General features: G+C 47.7%; 1 protein-coding gene across 3 annotated transcripts; it reads left to right on the top strand.

Annotated features, from left to right (window-relative positions):
- Window positions 1–2,274: 2,274 nt before the first annotated feature.
- On the top strand, window positions 2,275–18,459 carry LOC103049979 (actin-related protein 2-B-like). 3 transcript variants are annotated; one of them, XR_015795556.1, is made up of 10 exons: window positions 2,275–2,432; window positions 7,116–7,226; window positions 8,088–8,303; window positions 9,367–9,439; window positions 10,109–10,245; window positions 12,459–12,608; window positions 14,148–14,293; window positions 14,922–15,054; window positions 16,403–16,970; window positions 17,100–18,459. XR_015795556.1 is itself a non-coding variant. In XM_088137421.1 (9 exons), the coding sequence occupies exons 1-9, from the start codon at window positions 2,385–2,387 to the stop codon at window positions 16,571–16,573; spliced, it is 1,185 nt and encodes a 394-aa protein (XP_087993547.1). In that variant the 5' UTR covers window positions 2,275–2,384; the 3' UTR covers window positions 16,574–17,032. The 3 variants fall into 3 exon arrangements, 1 of the variants encoding a protein (XP_087993547.1); XR_015795557.1 differs by having other exon boundaries at window positions 16,403–16,976; XM_088137421.1 differs by lacking the exon at window positions 17,100–18,459 and having other exon boundaries at window positions 16,403–17,032.
- The last annotated feature ends 38 nt before the right edge of the window (window positions 18,460–18,497 follow it).

The raw sequence follows: 18,497 nt of genomic DNA, 5'->3' as shown, positions 1-18,497 counted from the left end.
GGGCCAATTTTCCTTTGCCAATAGAAGAGGATATATGTAGCTCAGGGTGGCTCAGGGTTGAACTGTCGAGTCCCCGGGGAGTCCAAGCTCAGAGAACCCCAAGGACTCCACAGTTTTCCGTTGGCCAAGAGCGTTCACACCCTTGGGTGTGAACGGGGCTGTGGTTCTCACGGGTTTATGCCTTCCTTCCCGTTCAGGCAACATACAGCCCAAAGGCTGAGCAACTGATTCCGACTTCTGTGCCAGCAACTGGCACCAATTCCCCTTTTCCGTTCCCACTGTGCTTCCACCTCCAGTGCCCGCTACTGGTGACATGGCACGGCCAGCCCCATTTGGGATCTTGATTTAAGGGAGATTAGATCACACCGTGCAGAGCCAAAGGATATTGGAGGTGGCTGATGACAACACCAAGTCTGTGTCTGGCAAGGAATCCAATCTACCTCCACTAATAGGAACTCAGCTTCCTTATCCTGGAGATAAATTGGAGTTGTGGCTAGACGCTTTATTATCACTCAGTTTCTTGCAAGATATAATGCAGGCATAAAGGGAAATGTTATCCAGTTGCCCCCAAAATGCAACACCCAGGATGCTACTGGTGCAAGCCGATGATTCAGTGATGCAACCCCAGTTTGGTGGGCACTGGCCCGGCTCTTGATAAGATGCTGAGTTTAATTCTCAGGGTGCTGGCTTTCTCAAGTCCTACAGAGTAAGGACCAGAGATGCCTTCTTCTCCAAGTTGATCTTGGCTGGCTGGTCCATTCGCAAAAGGGGGTACTCCAGGTTCTGCCAATCCAGGAGGCCAGGGGACAGTGGCATAAAAACAAGGCATCTTTATTGCTGGAATATGCCTTCCTATGAGCCCTTCGAGGCAGGCCAAGTCAAGAAGCAGACACTGGAGGGATTCCAGGAATGCTATATTATCGGTATGATAAAGGAGGAGAACGGAAGGGTACGACTACAGAATTTTGAAGGGCATGACATCTGAAACTTGAAATTCTGTCCAAGTTTCTCTCTGACTCATATTATGCAAACTCAAGACGGAGGTATTCTGAGTTTCTTTCTCACACTTCCTTCAATCTCTGCACTGCGTCTTTTCTCCGAATCCTTCCTCTCATGTCTTCCCTGTTAGGTCGGCTCTAAATGGGGGCTGCTTTAAAAGTGAGCAAGGTCTCCCAAGAGTTGTGATATCTTTAGGGTTTTTTTTTTCTTAAATGTGATTTTTGTGAACCAGGCGGTGATACGGCCCAGTTCACACATTCCTCTTAATTAATCAATCAATCAATCAATCATGAATGAATGAATCCATTTTGCAGGGTTGCACATTGCTCCAGACAGACTGGCTGGGTTTGACCAACAAGGTAGATACGGGATTGGTAATTTGTGGTTCAAGCGAATTGCAAAACCCTGTCTGGGTGAATTAGGCCATATGATATCATTTATCTCTCTATTGTGACCACTGTCTTTTGTTAAGCTGGGTTTAAGCATGTTGGGTCCACGCAGCCAAGTTGCTCTAAGAATGATTTCAGTTCCAAACTTGCTTCTGTATTTACACGGGTTGAAAAAAAACGCCCAACGCCACTCAGTTTTAATTACAGTATTGTAAGCTGCCTTGAGTATTTATGCAAACAGACAACGAAGCTATAAATGCAACAGTCGATGCGCCAATAATGAAAAACCCTTGTTTTATGACAGATGAGAGGGGAAGGCGCCTTACGCCGACAATTCTGGCTTGGCTCCATGTTAGGATAGGCTGAAACTTTTCTTCCCTCCTCTGAGAAGCTAGTTTTTGAAAAAGCGCAGGGAGGGGTTGCTTCAGTTCTTTGCACTTGCCGGCGTGTGACAAACGTCCCCCTCTTCAGGGGCCCACCCTGGAGGGATCTGTGTTCGAGTCAAGGCCGGGCCGCAATGTTCCTGCAACCTGATTCCAACCTCGCCTACCTCGCGGGGCTGTTGTGGGGATGACGTGAGCTTGGGGGGGGGGAGAGGGAGAAAGGGCCCTGGTCCTCGGACTGGAACTGCAGGATGCAGAGGAAGGATGGCCCATCCTTCTGGCTGCGATGCCCTGCAGAGGGACCAAGAGGGTGCCCGTGATGTGCCAGGGGCCGAGGCGCGCTGGAGGGCGCCCTTTGGCGGGGCAGGCAGCCCCAGTGGCCACAGCCCGCGGCCTCCCGGCCCTTCCCCGCTGACCTTCCAGCCAGGATGTTGCATCACGGCCAGGGCGGCTGGCGGCTCCCCCGAGCTCCGGCGCCCAGCCCAGCCCAGCGCAGCCCAGCCCAGCCCAGCCCAGCCCCGGATCGCAGCGGCGCCGCTTCCTGCTCGCCCGAGGCGGAAGAGTAGCAACGGCCGCCGCCGCCCAGCCGCGACCCCGCGACGGCGGCGCCACCATGGACAGCCGCGGCCGGCGGGTGCTGGTGTGCGACAACGGCACCGGGGTGAGCAGCGGCGCGGGCGCGGCGCTCGGTGCCCGGCGAGGGCAGGCGACGGGGCTGGGCTCGCGCGGCCCGCGGCGGGCGGCGCGGGCACCGGCGAGGCCAAGCTGAACCCGGGGGCTGCCGGCTTCTTTCGGGGCGCGGGTCCTGCCCTGCGCCCGGGCGAAGCGGGTGGCGAGAATGCAGACTTCGGGGCCTGCGTCCGGCGGACCTGCAGAGGCTGGTTTTTCTGCCCTTGCATCGCGATCTTTACAACAGCCCTGCGAAGTAGGCTGGGCTGGAAGGGAGGTGCATAACCCTGGTGGCTGATTCCTCAAACCCTAGCTTAGGGTGGAGCCAGCGAGGGTGTCTTGGTCGGTGGCTGAGCAAACCATGGTTGGCTTTGTATGGAGCAGGCACAAGTATGGGTTAGATGGGAATGAAATGGGAAAGATGCAAGGTGTCTCCCTTGATAGCTTAGTCCTGGTCATTTCAGTAAACCATGATTAACTGTGGTTTAACGTGACCTGTGAACCAGGTCAAACGTTGGCCCTGAGATGCTCAGGGAACGTCGGAGCTCAATGGGGGCTTGAACCCAGGCCCAGCACGCCTGCCTCGTTCAGCCCTTGGATTCCCCTGGGGCCAGCAGTATTCCAAGGACAACAGTCCTCGTCTTTGTGCGTGCCTTCCTCACAAAAGTGTTGTTAGAAACCTGCAACCAAATCATGATGCGCGCAGATTGCTTTGGAAACTGGGTAAACTTGTCCAGTTGTAAGAGACTCGTTTGGAACCGTCCGTAAGAGTGCCTCTGCGGACGTGCTGAGTGTCAGCCAGTCGTGGCAATCAGCCACTGTGCAGTTTACCAAAAGACCAGGATCCAGGCAGAATATAAATAAGTCCTGCCCGCAAGGAAATGCATGCAGGATGCGTTGCACATCGGGTGCTTCAGCATCCGTCCCTTCTGATGGGGCTGAACGGTTGCATTGCACAAGCGAGTGCTGCAGTGCTCCGGTTGTGCCAGTGCTCACCAGCATGAACCAGGTGGCCCAAAGTGCCAGGCGCAGCATTGTGACGTCACCCCAACCGTGAAAGCGTTTTTCCTTCCCAAGTCAGCCAAACCCAACCGCTCTCCTGTCGTGTGAACCTCGTGCTTGGGTGTTACTGGAGGAAAGCACCTCTTGAGATTTGCACAAGCACATCTGTGCTTTCACAGATCCGTGCGTGCACGGATTTCTGCTTTCACTGGAAAGCCAGCTTCTGTGGGTGACTTGGCCACCCCCTCGTGTCCTCTCGGCTTTCCAACGCACTTTCTGTCTGAACCCACTTCCCGAACCCAGCTTAGAAAAATCAAATCACGATCTTGCTCGGAGGTTGGGGAATAGTTTCTTCTCCTTCCAATCTTTTTTTTTGGGGGGGGGGGGAAAGCAGGAAAAAGAGCCTTGCAAGGAATAGAGAAACTCCCTTCTGACGAGGCAGAGACTCAGTTGTTTTTCACAGGATGCATTAAACCCGGATTAGGGTTTCCTTTGTGTGTGAGATGGTGTTCTGCAGCAACAAAATAATCTTTGAGGCTATTCTTTTTTCCTTCTTACCTGCTGCTGAACCGGGCTCTTTTTACAAAATTGGTTTTCTTCCAGAGGAAAATCAGAAATGTATTCATATTCAGTCAAAACACTGATCCAGCAGATTCTTTTATACCAGTGTTTCTCAATCTTGGGAACTGTAAGATGGATGGATGTCAACTCCCAGAATTCCCCAGCATGGCTGGGGAATTCTGGGAGTTGAATCCACCCATCTTACAGTTCCCAAGGTTGAGAAACACTGTTTTATACTGACAGGCAGTAGCTGTCCAAGTTTTCAGGAAGTTGTTTCCCACCCCTCAGCTTGACCTAGAGAAGCCAAAGACCCTCTGCAACCCAAGAGGGGTCATTCCTCTAAAGTCAAGATCCTAGTCCTCATGGCTGCCTTATAATGTGATGGTCAATCCCTCCCACCCAGTACAAATGACACTCACAGATCCAGTATCTTTCCTTGTGGGCACCTGATTTTTTTAGCTGGACCTGCTAAGAACTGAATCCAAAGCTGCTTCGGGCCAAAAAAAAGATCTTGAAGCTGTTGCTCTGCAATTGTGAGACTTAGACCCGTGTCCTCTCTCCCCCATAGCCTCCTGAAGGGTTCCCACCTTTGCTACGACACAGTCCTTTTTAAATTTCAGCCCAACATTCAATGCATGGAGATCCCCCACTTAGTATTGCCTTTTAATGAAATAGAAATGAGATCTGGACTTTGGCCCGTCCACTCCCTTGTTGTTGCTGAGCGCATGATTCCCCCCTCCCCTGGCAGGCCACTCAAGAAGCCTTTACCGGGAACAATGAGGACTAGCATCTTATTTCTCCCCTTGGAAAAAGGGGGGATAGCCGTGCACACACATGCTTTCTCTCTGCTGCCCGGTTTTGAGAGGACGGGAAAGGCTTGGGGTTGCCAGCCTTTCAATTCTTCCTCCCCCAGCTTTCATCCAGGCTGAAACTTGGGGGCCCATCTGCCACCAGGTGTCCCGTCCCGCTGTAAAGCTGTCGCCTTTTCAACCAAGAGGCTGCAAACCGCTGCGAGAGCCACGATTCCTCATTTCATTTCCTGTTTCCCCACTTCCTCACTTTCCTCCCACTCGACTCGTGGGTGGGGAGAGCTGCAGAACTGCAACTCTGAAGTGTAATGCAGGGTTGCAGCTCTGTGCAAGAGCAAGTGGGGGATCGGAAAGATTAAGATACCACCGAAATCGGGACTTCTCCTTTTGGGACGGGGATGGATAAACCGTTGGAAACAAGTCACGGAATGTTGTTTTTCTATCTGATCGCCCCAGGGAGGTGATTGTAGGCAGAAAGAGGGAAGGATTTGGCAAGACCCACCATGGAGGAATGGTTGGGGAAGGCGATGGAACGTGCGGAGGTGGCTAAACTGACTTCCTGGATCAGAGGAAAGACAATTATCGGCGTTTCTTGCTGACTGGAAACCTCTTATGGACTTCTTGCATAAAACAAAACAACCAAAAAAGAACTTATGATTTATGGTTTTGATGATTAGGCAGGATAGATTATAGAAAGAAGAGAGTCATGATGTAACTTGAGAGAAAGAGGGAAATGTATAATGGAACTTGCAACTGCTGCAAAGAAGATTGGAAGCCACTTTATACCTTTTTTCTTTCTTTTCTATTTTTCTTCTCTCTTTCTTCTTTTCTTTTTTCTTTTTGCTCTTTAGCTTTCTCTTTTATTTCCTCCTTTTTCTTTTTCTTTTCTTTCTTATTCTATTTTAGCTTTTATTCATTTTTCCTCTTGTTTTTAAAACTTTCAATAAGATTATACTAATAAAAGGAAGAGCAGGCAAAGTTGCATTTAGAAGAAGGGGTCCAGCTGCTCGCTTTCTTTCTTTCTTTCTTTCTTTCTTTCTTTCTTTCTTTCTTTCTTTCTTTCTTTCTTTCTTTCTTTCTTTCTTTCTCTCTCTCTCTCTCTCTCTCTCTCTCTCTCTCTCTCCCCCCCTCTTTCTGTCCTTCCTTCCTCCCTCCCTCCCTCCCTCCCTCTGTCTCCTTCCTTCCTTCTTTCCTTCCCCTCCGTCCCTCCCTCCCATTTCCCCTTCCCTTCCCTTCCCTTCCCTTCCCTTCCCTTCCCTTCCCTTCCCTTCCCTTCCCTTCCCTTCCCTTCCCTTCCCTTCCCTTTCTCTCTTTTTCCTTCATTTCTCCCTTCCTCTCTCTCTTCTTCCTTCTTTCCTTCTTTCCTTCTTTCCTTCTTTCCTTCTTTCCTTCTTTCCTTCTTTCCTTCTTTCCTTCTTTCCTTCTTTCCTTCCTTCCCTTTCTCCTCCCTCCCTCCCATTTTCCATCCATCCACCCATCCGTCCATCCGTCCATCCAAAGGCCCACCCCAAGCTGCCCACCTTCCACCCTGCTTCCATGAGAAGGACTTGCACCTGATCTGCCCTGCCATAGCCACACTCCCAGCCCAATGAAATCACTCCTTCCTGCACATGCACAGCATGCATTGCTCTTTTCTCCCCCGAGAACAGCAACAGTTCCCCTGAGGTGCTAGTTTTCTATCTGCGGGGATATACATTTGGAAAGAGGATCATTCTGTCATCGGAATGGGCTCTTGATGGGGGTGGGCACCTCTGGATACACTCAATACTAAAACTGTGTTTCTGCAACAAACTAGGCTGGAGTGGCACTGATCAGGATTTGTTTTCTAAGTCTCATCGAATGGTCCCAAACCCAGAGAATGTGTTAAATCAGCAACTCTCTTAAAATCGCTGCTGCAACCAGGAATTCAGATTTAGATTCCCACCTCTTGGTTTAGACAAAACACATTTGGTTAGTTTGTGATTCAGTGCGCTGGAAGAACTTACTTGTTTTAGCGTACGGTGTACATATCATAATAGGATGCATTTATTTGGGGAAATACATTACATGAACCCAGCAATAGCATGTTATGATCCCGGCTTATGTTAGATAAACCCACTTATTAACTTCTTTTTTCTTTCTCTCCTTTCCCTCTTTTTTCTTCTGATTTTACATGGAGAAAAGCACCCCCCCTTTAACCGTCAAGAACGATAAACGGTCAACTGTGTGAATCATCTCCACCCATTCATTCCTCTTGCCATTTCCTCAACTTGCAGGGCCAAAATTAATCTGACCTCTATTCTCCCTTCTCCCCATCTCTGCAGTTTGTGAAATGTGGTTATGCCGGTTCGAATTTTCCCGAGCACATTTTCCCGGCTCTGGTGGGACGTCCGATTATTCGGTCCAGCGTTAAGGTTGGCAATATCGAAATCAAGGTGAGTGATGCTTAGGAGGGGGGCATGGGGGGGTTGTTCCTTTTCCAATGGCCAAACTGTGCTTTGTGACTTGTGCCGAAAGCAGGCGATTTAATAACATTTGCATTCTTTGTTTTATTCGGTGTTATTTCGCAACCGGCCCACGAGAGCCACCGGCCCACCATAAGATTGTATAAAGGCTTTCAGTTTATTACACAAAATGGGTTGTAATTTGTAGCGGTCTGGGTTTTTTCCCACTTACCGGTGTTTTCTGGACATGGGCCGTAATAATCTGCTTATCTGCCTATACGGTATATCCACCCATCTGTTTACCTACCTGTCAGCCCTTCGAGGTAGGCCAGGTGATGAAACAGACTCCACCAGAAATACTGGGACTCTACTTTATCAGTGTCGGTCAGTGTTTCTCAACCTTGGCAACTTTAAGATGGGTGGACTTCAACTCCCAGAGTTCCCCAGCCAGCAAGGCTGGCTGGGGAACTCTGGGAGTTGAAGTCCACCCATCTTAAAGTTGCCAAGGTTGAGAAGCACTGGTGTAGGCTATAGTAACAGAAAGTTGAAAGCTTGTCGGTGTTTTCTCCTTCCCTCCCTTTAATACCAAGGAAAGTTAAGGCTGAATCAGTTCTTTCTCATGTCTTCTTCTTATCCTGGGCTTAAATTATGTTTTTGTAACTGCTGTTACCTAGTTTCTCCAAGATCACCTCTTTGGTTCTTCACACTGCCCACCTACTGTTCTTACCTCCGTATCTCCTTCCGCCCACGTGCAATGTGGCTTCTGCTGTCTGTGTGTGCGCACGCCCCGTTCATTCCTGCGGGCACGGTTGTAACCCGGAGGATAGACCCACATGGGTTTCGTCCCTGCAGGACCTCATGGTGGGTGATGATGCCAGCAAGCTGCGTTCCATGTTGGAGGTGAACTACCCCATGGAGAACGGGATTGTGCGCAACTGGGATGACATGAAATACTTGTGGGATTATACCTTTGGGCCTGAGAAACTCAACATTGACCCCCGTAAGTGTAAGATTCTGCTCACGGAGCCGCCCATGAATCCCACCAAGAACCGAGAGAAGATCATCGAGGTACGCGGGACTGGGGGGACCTATTAGAGAGTCTTAGTGGAAGGCTTTCAAGCAAGGTGATTTGAATAAATTGCAGCCTTTATTTCAGCCCAGCTACCCTTTTTATGATGCACAGTATTTTATTATCCATAGTTTTTATTAGCCATTTTGTTATCTGCAAAAAAATGTATGACTTGAAATGTTTGTATGTTAACCAACCACAGGCGAGTTTATATACAGGTAGTCCTCGCTTAACAACCATTTGTTTAGCGACAGTTCGGAGTTATAACGACCCTAAAGTGACTTACGACTGGTGCCCAAAGTGACGACTGTTGTAGCATCCCCGCAGTCATGTGATTGCGATCCAGGCGCTTAGCAACCAGCTCGCACTTACAACGGTTGCAGCATCCTGGGGTCACGTGATCACCATTTGCAACCTTCCCAGCCGGCTTCCAGCAAGCAAAATCAGTGGGGAACTGTGTGATTCGTTTAATGACCACCGCAAAAGAGGTCACAAATTGGGTGCAGCCACATCATACAAAATACAAATACAAATATGATTCCCTTAATGACCACATCGCTTAGCAATTTAAATTCTGGTCCCAATTGTGGTCATTAAGCGAGGACTACCTGTATATCTCACCCTGTTTTACATAGTTGCTAATGAATGTACCCCTGGAGCCTTTTTTTTAATGCACATTACCTGCCTTTCATTTGCAATCATATAAATTTCTATGTTCCCTTTTGAACATATACATTTCCCCAAGAGCAGGTTTTGTAAAATCTAACTGTCCCCCAAGGTCAGCTCTTTTCAATGTAATTACCCCTGCTTAGATGTAACTTCCAGAAGTGGACCTCCTTTTCAGATGTGCTATTTTACATTCTTATTTCACACCGCACCACGCAGATAATACTTTGTGAATAAAGAACAACGAACAATTCCTGTTTTGATGGGAAAGGATAACCTGCTGGGGTTGTTATCGGCAGCTACTGAAAGATTTATTCAAGATTATAAGCGCCTGTAAAAGGTGAACGTGGCTTATTTATGGAAAACTATCTTCTGGTCTTTCCCCATCCAATCCAGGTTATGTTTGAAACATACCAGTTTGATGGCGTCTATATTGCGATCCAAGCCGTGTTGACTCTTTATGCCCAAGGTAAGTCAGGTTTGTGGGAAGGCTGAGAGTTAAGCCACAATTCTCTGGGCTGCACCCCTGATCATTGCCCAACCTGGTTACTGAATTAACCCATTTTCTGGGTTCACACAATACCTGGAACCATAAACTAACCAAGCGGGTTGGGTTCTCACAACCAGGCTAGGCCACAGAGCAACGAACAAACTTGCAATCATGTTGGTTGAGCGCAACCATTAGCTGAATAAGTTCTGTGGATGGTTTTTCAATCTGTTTCTAATGAAACATACCGGAAAACTTTATAAAGACCTATGAAAGGATTATAATAAACTGGCAGAGGGGGGGGGGGGAATTTGGACTTAGTTACCCGGCCATGGGGAAATATACATGCACTTCACAAGTGTGCTAACGAATAAAATCCTGGTCCATCAATGGCTGAGTTTGCACAACTTGGTTTGTTCTAAATTTCTGATTTTGGGGAGTTTTTGAAGCAGACAGAGCTTGGTGGCTGGGTTCCCCTAACGCTCAACCTGGTTAGGGAAAGAAAGGGCTTAATTCAGTAACCAAATCAAAGGGTTGTGTGAATGCAGCTGGTTTATTTCTTTATGAGAAGGCAGGGACCCTTTGGAGAGCTGAGAGAGGCTGCCCTTCTGAGCTCCGACCTCCATGCTTTCAACGTTCTCCGTGCTTTAGGTCTGCTCACCGGCGTGGTGGTGGATTCAGGAGATGGCGTCACCCACATCTGCCCCGTCTACGAGGGCTTTTCATTGCCCCACCTCACCCGCCGGCTGGATATCGCAGGGCGCGACATCACACGCTACCTCATCAAGGTGAGCGCCGGTCACCTTTCTGATCTCCCCACAGATCCGTCTTCACAACTCCCTTGCGGGGTAGGGTAGCAGCATTTTTCAGAGCACAAAAAGGAGTAAGAATGAATAAGCAAGGACAGTGAGGCTGGAGGAAGAAGGAAGGGGAAGGGGAAGAGGAAGGAAAGGAAAGGAAAGGAAAGGAAAGGAAAGGAAAGGAAAGGAAAGGAAAGGAAAGGAAAGGAAAGGAAAGGAAAGGAAAGGAAAGGAAAGGAAAGGAAAGGAAAGGAATCAGACATAATACATTGGGTGGATTGGGGAGGGGAGGGGAGGGGAGGGGAGGGAAGGGAAGGGAAGGGAAGGGAAGGGAAGGGAAGGGAAGGGAAGGGAAGGGAAGGGAAGGGAGAAAAATAGTGAGGGAAGGAGAGAAAAAGGAAGAGAAAAGGAAAAAGAAGGGGAAGGGGAAGGGGAAGGAAAGGAAAGGAAAGGAAAGGAAAGGAAAGGAAAGGAAAGGAAAGGAAAGGAAAGGAAAGGAAAGGAAAGGAAAGGAAAGGAAAGGAAAGGAAAGGAAAGGAAAGGAAAGGAAAGGAAAGGAAAGGAAAGGAAAGGAAAGGAAAGGAAAGGAAAGGAAAGGAAAGGAAAGGAAAGGAAAGGAAAGTAATCAGACATAATACAATGGGAGGATAGGGGAGGGGAGGGAAGGGAAGGGAAGGGAAGGGAAGGGAAGGGAAGGGAAGGGAAGGGAAGGGAAGGGAAGGGAAGGGAAGGGAAGGGAAGGGAGAAAAATAGTGAGGGAAGGAGAGAAAAAGGAAGAGAAAAGGAAAAGAAGGGGAAGGGGAAGGGGAAGGGGAAGGAAAGGAAAGGAAAGGAAAGGAAAGGAAAGGAAAGGAAAGGAAAGGAAACGAAAGGAAAGGAAAGGAAAGGAAAGGAAAGGAAAGGAAAGGAATCAGACATAATACAATGGGAGGATAGGGGCCGGGAGGGGAGGGGAGGGAAGGGAAGGGAAGGGAAGGGAAGGGAAGGGATCAGACATAATGGGAGGGGAGGGGAGGGAAGGGAAAGAATCAGACATAATACAATGGGAGGATAGGGGAGGGAAGGGAAGGGAAGGGAAGGGAAGGAAGGGAAGGGAAGGGAAGGGAAGGGAAGGAAGGGAAGGGAAGGAAGGGAAGGGAAGGGAAGGGAAGGGAAGGGAAGGAAGGGAGAAAAATAGTGAGGGAAGGAGAGAAAAGGAAGAGAAAAGGAAAAGAAGGGGAAGGGAAGGGGAAGGGAAGGGGAAGGAAAGGAAAGGGAAGGGAAGGGAAGGGAAGGGAAGGGAAGGGAAGGGAAGGAAGGGAAGGGAAGGGAAGGGAAGGGAAGGGAAGGGAAGGGAAGGGAAGGAAAGGAAAGGAAAGGAAAGGAAAGGAAAGGAAAGGAAAGGAAAGGAAAGGAAAGGAAAGGAAATGAAAGGAAAGGAATCAGACATAATACAATGGGAGGATAGGGGAGGGGAGGGGAGGGGAGGGGAGGGAAGGGAAGGGAAGGGATGGGATCAGACATAATGGGAGGGGAGGGGAGGGAAGGGAAAGAATCAGACATAATACAATGGGATGTGATGTGATGGGATGGGATGGGATGGGGAGGGGAGGGGAGGGGAGGGGAAGGAGGAGAGGAAAGGAATACATTTATATTTATAAATGTAGTGGAGACAAGCTGAAACATTTATATTTCTTTTTTGATATCATGAAAGTGTACTCTGCTTGGTACCTCTTACTAATGTTATATTGAGCATTAATTATACAGCTTCAGTAATTATCTGACCATCTGTAGCTAAATCTTTGTTGAAAATATATTTTTGTTTTAAGTCCTTTCTTTTTAAAATCTCCATGCACTTCCCACTTTTAGGAAGCAGTCTACCAGCCTAGACACATTTATCTGGTTTTTAGCTATTTAAGTATAACTTCAAACAGTTCACTTTGTTTTTTTCTTTCAAATGTAACAACTATGGTCTTTGGTACATCCTTGTACTTCTTGTTGCATCATACAATCTGTCCAACATTCACTGAAAATTAGACTGTTCTCAATCAACCATATGGCATTGTCTGCATACCAAAGTACACGGAGAGTCACGGACAGTGCAATTTTTTGGGCACCGGTATACAATAATGACTGGAGACACAATCCAAATGTGTGATTGGAGGGCTGTGAAAGTGACGCCAAGAAAATCCAAGTGTACAATTGTCTTTCTGATCCGCCAGCTCTTGTTACTTCGCGGCTACGCCTTCAACCACTCGGCTGACTTTGAGACGGTCAGGATGATGAAAGAGAAGCTGTGTTACGTTGGCTACAACATTGACCAGGAACAACAGTTGGCCCGCGAGACAACGGTGCTGGTGGAGTCCTACACGGTAATTCTCTTTCCAGGGCAAAGATGAGTATTTGTGTTGTTGGAACTGGTCTCGGGGGTCAGTCTTGACTCCCGGGGCGAGTCTCTGTGGTTTTTGTGGCAGTCCTTGGCCTCCTCCTTCTTGGGGCTGAGAGATTGATTGGGCCCAAATCACCCACCCAATTTCTAGCCACGTGCCTTTAACCTAGTGTTTCTCAACCTTGGCAACTTTAAGATGCGTGGACTTCAACTCCCAGAATTCCCCAGCCAGCATGGCTGGCTGGGGAATTCTGGGAGTTGAAGTCCACACATCTTAAAAGTTGCCAAGGTTGAGAAACACTGCTTTAACCACACCACCAAATTGACACTCGTGGTTGAAATTGCAGTCCCCAAATTCCTTGCTGGCTGGGGAAGACTGACATGGGAGGAATTCTAGCACCCCATTGGGAACCCACCAATCCTTAAGATTATAAACGTAAAACTCAATAAAATAATAACTCAATAAAATAGAGTTCTAATCATTCTTTGGCCTACCTTAAAGGGCTGACGTTATCCGAAAAACAACCCCCAATAAAGCCAGAACAAGTCACCCAGAGTTCCCCCATTGGGGGGAGATGGGCGGGGGAGAAATGTAATAAATAAAATAAAATAAAAATAAAATAAAATGTCTGATTTTATGTGTCTATGAAGCTTTCTTGGCTACTGCTTTTTCTAATTTTTTTTCGGGTTGCCGCTCTGCCCTCCAGATGTGGGGGGGGCATGTCTGTATACTAACAAGCTCTAACCATTACACATGGATAGACCTTATATCTATATTCCCAAACTGTACATACAGTTCTTTCTCCTTCACATTTCCTTTTCTGTGGCTTTTTAAAAAATTGTTCTGGCTTTATTGAGGGTTGTTTTTTTGGATAACGTCAGCCCTTTAAGGTAGGCCAAAGAATGATTAGAACTCTATTTTATTGAGTTATTATTTTATTGAGATGAACGATAGCAATGTTTCCCAACTCCAACCCAACTCCAGGAACTTTAAGATGTATGGACTTCACCTCCCAGAATTCCCTGGCCAGCTTTAAGGTGTGTGGACTTCAACTCTCAGAAGGCTGGGGAATTCTGGGAGTTGAAGTCCACACATCTTAAAGCAGCTGAGGTTGGGAAACACTGGGCTGTAGAAGCAAAATCTGGAAAGCTTGACTGCATTTTCTCTTCCTTCCCTCTTATATTCCAAGGAGTTAAGGCAAGATCAATTTAATTTTCTTTCTAAGTTTTCCTGTTTCCCAGCCTTAAAACATGGTTTTGTAACCGTCTCTGCCTACAAAATCATCTCTATGGCTCTCCACCAACACTGTTGAAAGATACTAATCCTTTTTTCAAAAGGCCATAGACAGTTGTGGTCATTCTTCCCATAATTTCAATCATGGTAGGATCTTTTCAGTGCAAAATCTCCCCCCCCCATAAAAAGACAAGAAGCACATTGAATGTTCTCCTTGTGATTGATGTAGGTGGCCCATCTTTTGGTGTGGGGAGCTGATCATCCTTTCCTTCTTCTTCCCCCCTCCAGCTGCCAGATGGGCGTGTGATCAAAGTTGGGGGGGAACGCTTCGAAGCCCCCGAAGCGCTGTTTCAGCCTCACCTCATCAACGTGGAAGGGGTAGGCATGGCTGAACTTCTCTTCAACACCATCCAAGCCTCAGCGGTGGACACCCGGTAAGAGATGGGATGGACTGGAGAGCCCCCGAAGCGAAGGTAGAGCTAATTCTGGCTTCAAGGACCCCGCAAGTTTGCAGAGGTCTTTAAAAAAAAAAAAACTGGGGGAAGGAAAGGGGGAAATCCAAAATTGCAGGAAGGCCTAAGTAGAGTTGGGGGCTATGTGTGTGTGGGGGGGAAGCTGAAACAGGACAGAATGGAATACAAGCAACTTGGAATGAAGTGCCTTCCAGACTGCAACGTTTTTGATATCGGGTATGTGGGAAAGACCTTGGGAGACTGGGTGAAGAGACATTTCCAAGGGAACGGTCAGATAAGAGGGAGCATAGCCTGCAGCTGCATAATGGGTGGAGAAAGAGGCTCAGAATCTTCTATAGCTTGTGAACTGGAAATTCTATTCTCCTGATTTCAAGGCCTGGAGAAAAAGCTGAATGATCACTGTGCCGTGAACCCCCTTGAAAATTAGTCATTGAATTTGTTTCTGAAAGGGAGGGCTGTGCTATTAAATGCTGGGAGAGTCACGGAACGAAGCACGTCTGATTTATTTCCATTAAATTAACCTCGTGCAGCTACAGCATCTGATCATTCTCCTCTACCCACCCACCCGTCCCACCCCATCTTTTCACAGGGCCGAGTTTTATAAACATATTGTTCTTTCGGGGGGCTCTACCATGTACCCCGGGCTGCCATCCCGCCTGGAGCGTGAGATGAAACAGCTGTATCTGGAACGGGTGCTGAACGGGGATGTGGAAAAACTGTCGGTAAGTGGATAATGCAGATTCGGAGGAGGGGGGGGCAAGGTCCAGTCTCTGAGGGGCTGGCCCCTCTGGGCATTTTAGACAGTGCCAGGCAGAAAGAAATCCCCCTCCCTCTGCCCCCCCATTCCCACTCAGTTTGATAAAAGAGAACTGCCTTTTTGACCTTCATTTAAAGGGGGAGCAAATGTTGCTGGCATTTGGGTCAAGTGTGAGGCTCTTGTCAGCCCCACCAGGTCAACCGGTCTATGAAATCAATTCCACAGGATGGCTAAAACTACTTTTATTGAGAGGGGCTACAATAGCAGAATCTTGCAATGTACGGATTGTGCTGGACCCCCTTCCACTTCTTATACTCCCGTGAATCGGAGGGGTCCGCCTGAGCGTCTTCCAAACAGTATCTTGTTTCCCAAGACTTAAAAAATGTTTCACCCCCCCCTTTGCCTAGAGGGGTGAAGAGGGGCATTTCACCCTTTTGTTGATAGAGAGCAAAGTTGAGACCCACACAACTGGGGTTATCTTTAATGCTAGCCTTGGTGGGAATAGTTCTTGCATATTCCCATCAAGGTCATCTTCTGTACTCTCCATGATTCTTGCACTTACTGAAGCAATAGAATAGTACGGGGCGTGTGTGAATGCTGTATCTCTCCTTGCACAATCATCTCTCTCCAGCAGATTCCTGTCTCCTTGGCTGCCCCCCCTTCTGTTCAGTCCCAAAGGGGCCCTTTAGAAGGAAATCTATCCCGTGGGGTTTTTCAGACTGGGAAACCAGTTGAGAGCTAGAGTTTCTCAGGACAGAGATGCCCGTTTGGTCAACCATCAACAGTGGCTCACTTCTGAGGCTGAGAAAAACAGGGCAAAAAGGCCCTTTCACAATGGGAAGGATGGGAGGGGGGGGGGAAAGTCAGATTTCAACTGCCATGCGGGCGAAAAGAGGCATTTCACCTTTTTGTAGATAGAGAGTAAAGCTGAGACCCACACAACTGGGCTTATCTTTAATGTTAGCCTTGGTGGGAATAGAGAATCTTGGAAGCTGTAAGAGGAATTTCTCAGCCTCGTTTCTTGCGTCTTCGTTAAGAGGGAATCTCTGGGAGTTTTTCGAAATGCTTCTTCCTGGTGGTCGGGCCACCGGGGCTGAATTGTGCATGGGGTACCAGGTCTAGGCTCTAGGTTCCAAAATTGGGGAGGGAAAATCTGACCCAGTAAGTCTGTACAAAGCCTGACCAGGTGAATAGCTGACTCATTCGAGCATCTTGCAGAGCCAGCACCAAAATATGATTCCCTTCCAACCGAAGTTCCCCAGAGGTCCTCTTTCTTATGAAAAGTAATGCGATGTGTCTCCCCCACCTTTCAGAAATTCAAGATTCGCATTGAGGATCCCCCACGCCGAAAACACATGGTATTTTTGGGGGGAGCCGTCCTTGCTGACATCATGAAGGACAAGGAGAACTTCTGGCTGCAGCGGTCCGACTATCTGGAAAAGGGGACCCGGATTCTTGAGATGCTCGGGGTGCCAATGCGATAATTCCTAGTTCTGGTCTTTTCTCGGACCTTAACGCGTTCCAACCCACTTTCCCTTCTCCTTTCTTTATTCTTCAGCAATTGTAACAGGCATTATGATCGGGTTGCCTGTTGGGGAAGAGCAGCTCGTTGTTCGGGGCTCTTCCCCCTTTTAAGTTGCTAGTCCTCTGCAAAGGGCCTGGGAGAAAGGCCCCAAGGCAGCACTGAATCAGCATCTCTTGACATTTCAAATGCTTGCCTTTCTCTAATGCAGCTCTGGCTGTCAAGCTCGGCTCGGGGAATTTGTTTCTCTCCCGTCCTAAAAAACCAATTTTTAGGCTTTGTAGATGGGAGAGAGAAATGAACACACTGCATATTTTCATCTAAAAACTCAGGGATACTGGGGATATACTGGTGACTTAGTTTAGGTCAGTGTTTCTCAACCTCTGCGACTTTAAGAGGTGTGGACTTCAACTCCCAGAATTCCCCAGCCAGCCATGCTGGCTGGGGAATTCTGGGAGTTGAAGTCCATACCTCTTAAAGTCACAGAGGTTGAGAAACACCGATTTAGGTTTTTTCCTCCAAAATATTTCTTCTTTCTTCCTCCGCCTCGAAGTCTAACCAGGAAACGTCACTTTTGGCTCAGGACCAAAAACAAACCAGTTTTGCTTGCTTACGAGATGTAACTTTTGCCTTTTCTCTGGATCCAGCTACAAAAGATAATTTGAGCCCTCCCAGAGAGATCTGTGCCTTCCACAAAAGATGACAGCGCTTGAAATGTAATCCACCCCCTCCCCAGCTTCATTTTTTAAATAAAAAAGGGACGTTCCTTTATTTTTTTGAATGAGATCGAGCGTCGTAGAAGTAATTGTAGAATCAAGGCGGTTGAAAATGTTCAGATCACCAGCGTGCACAGGAGTTTTTAATGCGGCCCTTTTTCCAAATGTATTGATCAATTTGGATGCCATGAAAAAAACCAGTTAGCCAAGACGGGGGGGTCAACGAAAGCTGTAGCAGCTGGCTTAATTTTAATTTGGGTTAGCCTTCTTTCTGCACGCACGGCCCGGCGTGGGTTGCAAAGGCAGCCGGTTGGGTGAGTTCAGGATTTAGTGTATTTGAACATGTGCTGACAGTCATCGCTTGCTAGACCCGCCGGGGAAAACGGCTCCAGGTGGATGTACGTTGGCTAGACTTCCGGAGAAAAAGAGAGTTGGTGTATCAGCAGAACAGCTGGTGTAACGCTGGCAACCAACTTCAGCCTGAAAAATCGCTCTCGTTCTTGTTTGTCTCAGCGAAGAAACGAAATAGCCATTTCTGCTAAGGATGAAAAAAATTAAGGTTTTTCCCCCCAGGGTCTCAACTGGCTTTGAAACCTGGACCACGGCTTCCAAAAGAGGGGAGAAGCATTTGCTTTGAAAGTTTCCAGAAAGTTGACAATCTAGAACAGTGTTTCTCAACCTTGGCAACTTTAAGATGTGTGGACTTCAACTCCCAGAATTTCCCAGCCAGCCATGCTGGCTGGGGAATTCTGGGAGTTGCAGTCCACACATCTTAAAGTTGTCAAGGATGAGAAACACTGATATAGAGAAATGTTCCTTTTTCTGTAACAAGCTAGTTTGCTTCTGCTTTTCACCTCCCCCACAACACCTTTTTCTACAGCTCTCAAAATTGAAGAGGAATAATTGAGATACATCCAGATGGGCATTTTCGTTCCTGTTTCTCTTTCTATCAACAGGATGTAAAAAAAAATATATATATACTGTATCTCCATTTGAAAAGAAAACTCCTATTTTTTAACAAGCCTAATGAACAGACTAGATGCTGGAATGGGAAAATTGAGGTGAAAAAGATGGTATTTGGGATCTCGGTGGAATTCCTTGTGCCATTTCAAGGTGCAAAGCGGGGGGGGGGAAACACACACAATGACCTGTAAGACTTTTCTCTTTTTT

The sequence above is a fragment of the Python bivittatus genome, unplaced genomic scaffold (genome assembly GCF_059951505.1).
Source record: "Python bivittatus isolate LINGU-HERP-01145 unplaced genomic scaffold, Pbiv_v1 ctg000180_np1212, whole genome shotgun sequence".
NCBI lineage: Eukaryota > Metazoa > Chordata > Lepidosauria > Squamata > Pythonidae > Python > Python bivittatus.
This window is presented reverse-complemented; position numbering and strand designations above follow the sequence as displayed.

Bases quoted from the DNA above. Each gene is read 5' to 3' on its own strand.
- LOC103049979 (XM_088137421.1), top strand. From the start codon at position 2,385: ATGGACAGCCGCGGCCGGCGGGTGCTGGTGTGCGACAACGGCACCGGG. The intron at 2,433-7,115 runs GTGAGCAGCGGC...CCATCTCTGCAG, and splicing joins TGTGCGACAACGGCACCGGG to TTTGTGAAATGTGGTTATGC. The intron at 14,294-14,921 runs GTAAGAGATGGG...ATCTTTTCACAG, and splicing joins GCCTCAGCGGTGGACACCCG to GGCCGAGTTTTATAAACATA.